Source organism: Solanum pennellii, chromosome 1 (genome assembly GCF_001406875.1).
Source record: "Solanum pennellii chromosome 1, SPENNV200".
NCBI classification, from domain to species: Eukaryota; Viridiplantae; Streptophyta; class Magnoliopsida; order Solanales; family Solanaceae; genus Solanum; species Solanum pennellii.
Window position 1 is genome coordinate 102,174,559 of NC_028637.1, and position 6,178 is coordinate 102,180,736.

At 35.8% G+C, this 6,178-nt stretch overlaps 1 protein-coding gene across 6 annotated transcripts in view; it reads left to right on the plus strand.

Annotated features, from left to right (window-relative positions):
- The window catches only part of LOC107002627, an 11,031-nt gene extending 5,086 nt beyond the window's left edge, over nucleotides 1–5,945 (plus strand). Inside the window, exons 1-9 of one of the 6 annotated variants that reach the window (XM_015200791.1) lie at nucleotides 7–1,059; nucleotides 1,160–1,753; nucleotides 1,851–2,068; nucleotides 2,658–2,812; nucleotides 3,652–3,689; nucleotides 4,098–4,169; nucleotides 4,460–4,570; nucleotides 4,990–5,061; nucleotides 5,435–5,945. In XM_015200791.1, the coding sequence (XP_015056277.1) occupies nucleotides 2,707–2,812; nucleotides 3,652–3,689; nucleotides 4,098–4,169; nucleotides 4,460–4,570; nucleotides 4,990–5,061; nucleotides 5,435–5,587 (552 nt within the window). In that variant the 5' untranslated portion in view covers nucleotides 7–1,059; nucleotides 1,160–1,753; nucleotides 1,851–2,068; nucleotides 2,658–2,706 and the 3' untranslated portion in view covers nucleotides 5,588–5,945. Of the gene's footprint in view, nucleotides 1–6; nucleotides 1,754–1,850; nucleotides 2,069–2,657; nucleotides 2,813–3,651; nucleotides 3,690–4,097; nucleotides 4,170–4,459; nucleotides 4,571–4,989; nucleotides 5,062–5,434 lie in introns of those variants that run through there. The other 5 variants (XM_027917919.1, XM_027917917.1, XM_027917914.1 and 2 more) reach the window with 5 other exon arrangements.
- Nucleotides 5,946–6,178: the final 233 nt, after the last annotated feature.

Consider the following 6,178-nt stretch of genomic DNA (forward strand, 5'->3'; position numbering starts at 1 on the left):
GGGGGGGGGTCTGACGCCTAGGCTTGGTGATTTTGCAATATCATTTCACATTACAGATGACAAACAGATATTTTATGCTTCTTCTAGCATTGCAATTTGATATAATATGAATGACATGGTAGATGTGCACTAGCTGGTTGCCTAAAAGTACTTTATCTGTATTCTTTTCTGGTTGATTTATGTTTTTTTTCCTAGTTGATTTCTGTGTTTCCATTTATGGTTTCCTAGAAGTACTTACCTATGTTCTTTTCTAGTTGATTTATGTGTGTCCATTTGATGACCATTCAGAAATTATAAACCTAATAGAGTAAATATGATTTTTAATTGGAATATGGAAGCAGCTGCGTAATTCTACTGCAAATAAACTGAAAACTGATTGTGCATGGAGAGTACTGCAGATGCAAATAGAAGGTAAGCACGCATAGGAGAAACATTTAAAACTGTCCTCTAGAATTGCAATTAACTTATCAGTTTTTAGATATGAAGAACTGTAGAAAGGTGATGGGTAAATTTGACCAGTCTAACAAGGAACTAGCTGAGTAGTTGGTCCAGTGGTTTTGAGATTATTGAAGAGCCTGTATAACCAACCAAAAATTGAGGAGTAAGTGTGTAGACTGATATAAAGAAAAGAGAGGGTAATGATTTCACATTTGTGCTAAACTCAACTTTTTTTTCTTTCTATCTAGGCATAAGAGCATTATCATCATCACATTGTTGTGAAGATCAATAACTCAATAAACCTGATTCAAAAGGTTGACCCCTTGATGTTCATCATATTTGTATGAACATTGTTGTGAGGATCAATAACTCAATATCATTTTTGGTGAAGGTTGCATTGAGTAGTTTCTGTGGAGAAGCAGATTTACTTCCTATTTCCTTGTTAAGCAGACTACATGGTTTCTCTTTTGTAATCTGCTTCACTTTGCACTATCTGCAGCATAGTTATTCAATAATATATTTTTGGTGTTTATGTTTGTTTGAAGGCTGCCGACTTCAATGTCGAAGCAGCTCAGCAAGGGGTTTTCTACATAGATATGAAGTTCAAAAATAACCAAAAAGGTCCAAGAACCATTCCCTTCTTTATGCATTTGGACAATTGATTTTAAAGTAATTATTCTCATCAGTCATTTGTATCGGCTGAGAGCCTGAACATTGGCAGAGATGTATTTGGGGAAGACGTCCAACAAGCGCTACTGAAGATGTTTGAAGGATTTGTGAGTATTTATTGCAAATTATTTCTTCTGTTCGTTCCAATTGCCTATTACTCTTGTAAACATGTTTACAATTTCATGTCTGCAGTTCCTTAACTTCAAATGTGTTCTGTTCTGAAGAAACTTTGATAGATCATTAATCTCACTTGCTCAGTTTATCTTTATTTCTTCTTCATTTTAAGTGTACCTGACAATAGAGCACGGGAACTGAAGAAAATGGAAAGTGTCTGGCTGTGTGTGTTTGTAAAACATCACTTACACTTGTTCTGAAAAGTCCTTTTGAGGTTCAAGTTGCATGCATTGAAAAATTGTTTTGTTTATGATTTTTGGACTACCAGGAGGAGTAAAAATGCTACAGGCTGCTTGAAGATGAAAGAGAATATTTGAAGTTGATGTTCTCTTTTGGTTTTAACCTTTCGTATTTTTTTTACTTCCTTTTTTTTCCCTTTTAGTTGTGGATCCTTACTTTTGCTCTGCAGGTTCTCACAGAACTCAAGAATGTTCTTTGCTAGCAATACAAGCAAATGTTCAACTTGAATAATGTAAGATTTTAGCTCAGTGCTGTTAAGCTCTAACAAATGAAACTTAATTCCTCTTAATAATGAAGTTTCTCTCTCTTTATCCCCAACACACTCGCAGGAGAAAAAGAAAGAAATGAAAAAGAAGAAGCCATTCTTGACTCCATTCTGATGCACTGGATCAAAATCAGTCAATTTGCCTCGAATGTTTGTTAAGATGTTACAGGTCAATTACAGTTTACCAAGAATGCACTTTGACTTATTGCCGTTGCCAAAAACACTGGTGCACAAGGCTTAAGATTTATACTAGAAAGTATTCTAACTGAAGCCGTGTTTGAGGTATTCTATGACACCACAATTTTTTTTATTTGGCGGTAATTTTGGAAGAGCTTTGGAAAATATCTCAACCATTTTACTGTTATCACATTGAGGCTACTCTAGGGAGGAAATATGTCACCTTTTATTTGAGAGTTTGAAGTACCTGCTTGGAGTATTACTTCCAAAATTTTGCGTGAGTACCCAATAAGTGGTTAGCATAGCTATCTTATAAAGAACTTTGCTCCAAATTTCTAAAATGAACCTAAGTACGATTTTTACCTGTTTTGTGGAATGTGCCTAAATATTAGTTTCAAAGGCTCCAAAAGTTCTATTATTTTCCACTCGGACATTTCTGACTTTTTAATTATGTAGCAAATACTTAAAGAACTATTTTTCATGCTCAAAACCTCAAACACTTCACATTCTCAAACAGTGCCTCAGTGAAACATGTTTTTGTCAAGTCTGCCTCTGAATTCGGTGCAGCCTGTCCGTTTTGACATCTTTACATAGCTCTAGTGCTTGTGCTTTTTCGCCAACATGGCACTCCAGAGGATCCTTTGTGCATGCCACAACTATTCTCATAGACCATATCCTGGAATATTGTGCACAGGTTTCTGGAAGTAAGCCAGGCAAGGAATCTATAGAGGTTGTCTTGGTTGATGAAGAGGCTGTTGGAACAGTTGATACAGTTGGATGTGGAGCATATTTTCTTCGTGATAGCAGTGAGCTGGAGAATATTTCCCCTCCTGATCAACAATGACAATGGTATGTCTCCTTTTATAGATAAGCATTTTAAAAATCAACCCGTCACATTATATATCTGAGTATCTGCAGAGGTAATCCCTACCAATTATAGACATGCTTGTCTAAGATTGACCATAATAATTTAGAAATATAATTCTAGCTGATTAGATGTTCCATTCAGCAAAGTTTTATTACAATTTGTCTTTCAATGTGTAGTCACCTATAGTTTGTGTTTGATGGGTGAGTGATGTGAACAGTTTGCTCTCTCTTCTTCTTTTTAATCATTAAAGGGAACTTGTTTGTCTCTTCAGAAAAAAGATTTGAGTGAGTAAAGATCATTATACCACTCATATCAGTATCCAACTCTAGGATTTGAACCTCGAGAAATTCACTTTTCTTCCATTACAGAAGTGTAAACTGTTATGAAGCTTGTTTTGCCCCTTATAACCAAATTTCTCTTCAAACTTGATGCTTGAACGATCAAGTATGGAATACAGAGATGAATGATTTGTGTTGATATTATATGCTTTGTCTATAATCAAAAGAAAAGATCTAAAGACACTTGAAAATTAAATAGGAATTTTCTGGACCAAAATAATGAGATGTGTTTATCGCCTATATCATTAGTGTGTGATCTGTCCCCTGCATCACACAGATGATACTTCTTCTCGTATACAAGGATTTTGTTTCCTATCAGGAACATTATTATGATTGGCAGTTTTATTTGTATGAACATTCTGAATCTTGGCCAAGAAGTGGAGAAATATGTGAATCAAAGAACTGTTTGCTCAAGATTTTCCATGCTCTCTAGAAGAATTGCAAACTGTAAATTTCTTGAGTGATTTAGCTATTTTTTTCAGGAGAAGAAGGAAACAAGAAAAGAAGACTTGGACTCGTGGTCTGTTTCTTTTCAATTTTCTTTTTTTTTGTGTGAATTCTTGTATATAAAGTATTATCAAATGTGCAAAGCTAGTTGGCGTTCCTTGTTTTAAAGAAGGCTTTTTTGAAAACCATTAGATATATTGTCAAATGTGCAAAGCTAGTTGGCGTTCCAAACTGAATTTTTATATATCTCCACAGCCTCTTCCCCTGGACACCTGATCCAAACCATTTTGACTTCCAGGATGGTGCTTTATGCAGTTGTATTTGTACAATGCAACTTCCCACCCCACCCCACACAACTACCCCCAAAAAGGGGGAATTATCTCTTGTATATCATGTGAACTAGAGATTCTATATTGTCGTGGTATGGTCAGTTTTGCTTAGATATGCTCACCCTCTTTATTCCTTTTCTCTGCAACAACAGGAGATAGATGGTATTTGGATATGTTGGACACGGCATTCTCCAATCATAATAGAACATCAACGTTCCTCTGAGGTGACTAATCAAATCTTTGGTCATGATAGTAAAGTTTATTCATGAAAATACTTTGCTCAGAGCATCAACCTTTAACTTTTCAATACCAAGGAATAAGTGCATGAGCTGAGTCCACATTTGGTTAATAATAATCTTTTCCCGTTTAACGAGATATATAAACTAATCATGTCAATGGCAAGGAATATATTGAAGTACTTGCACAGAGAACAAAAGGCAGCACTTGTGTATATACACTGACTTTACGTATTCATGTTAAGCATTTCTCATGGATGCAGTTTTTTGTACAGTAGCTGTTTTCAAGTAATTATTCGCTTGAGAGTCAGAATGGACATCGAGATACATTAGTGACAAGTGTACCTGACAAAAGAGCACAGAAGCATCTAAGTGGTGCTATTATTCAGGTATACTGAATCTATTAAAGCATCTTTAATCTACTTTTTATAAATTGCAGGGTAACAAGTTTGTGGGAAAAACACTCACAATCTGCTATTTAGATGGGTTATATAGTTTAGTGCTTTCCAGAATCAATTTGATTAAGTTGGGGGTGTAGAACAAATCTCTACTGGAAAAGATTGATTGGCCAAAGAAAATCAGATGTCACACACTAACGTATTCAACAAAAAGGAAACAAGACTTCTTCAGCTTAACTACACATTTTGGGAGTGGAAATTCGAGTCAAATACTGGTTTATAGGCCTTGAAGCAATCATCTATGAATGATGTAAAGTCGTAGCGAGCTGGACATTACTTGTTCAATAGCTCTTCACTGTTCTTTCCAGATGCTGACTGCTCTTTATATATTTCCATATTCTAATTTGCAGATAGTCACTAAAAGCTATCCTTTTTATATGTGGTGGAGCTTTTGTTGGTTTAGAGAAGACCATTTCAGAAAGGTAAGCTGCCAAGCTCAATTACTTTCATGAAACATATTTAGATCAAGTGATATATATCATGGTTCAACTTATCATTTTATCAAAACGCTTTTCCACTCAAACCTTTATATGACTCGATGTATTTTTAATGACGTAGCAAATACTTGAAGAATTGTTTTTATGCTCAAACGCATCACATTCCCAAACGGTTCCTCAGTGAAACATGGATTTGTCATGTCTGCCTCTGATTTCAATGCAGCCTGTCCATTTAAAAATCGACATCTTTACATACTTCTCATGATCCTTATGCTTTTTCGGCTGCATGGAACTCAGAGGATTCTTCGTGCATGCTACAGATATTCTCTTAAACCATATCCTGGAATATTGTGCACAGGTTCATGGAAGCAAGCCACGCGAGGAATCTTTAGAGCTTGTCTTTGTTGATGAAGAGGCTGTCGGAACAGCTGATACAGTTGGATGTGGAGCAAAAGTTCTTCGTGGTAGCAGCGGTTGGAGAATATTTCCCCTCCTACTGGATCAACAATGACAATGGTTTCTCCTTCCAGAGATAAGCATTTTAAGACAACTTGCCCTCAACATGTCACGTTATATATCTGAGTATCTGCAGCGCTAGTCCCTAACAATTATAGAAATGCTTGTCTAGGATTGACCATAATAATCTAGAAACATAATTCAAGCAATGTCTGGTCCAGTGCAAGCATTAAATTATATGGTGAGTGATGTCTTATAAACCATAAAAGATGTATATTATAGGCTAGTGAATGCCAAACTTTGTCATTGCTTTCTTTTGTTGCTTATTATCCTTGTTGGCCATTCTTGTGCTTCAATACTTGATGTTCACAAATAATATTCTTACATCCACCAACAAAAAAAAATTCTATTCATGCTTCTGTGATGTTCCTTACTAAATTAGCTTACACTTCTCTCCTGAATCAGCTAATGCATGGTTTACTTGGCTTCACAATGGGTTCCTTATGGAGGTATGTTGTTAGTTTGTTATGTCTCTTCATATCTGGATGCTTATTCGTCAAGTCTTTGCGATGGAATTTGTTTTGACTGGAAGTCTTGCAATGGCTATATGCCTTGTTGCAACCCCTCAGTGAACACACCTCCTCCT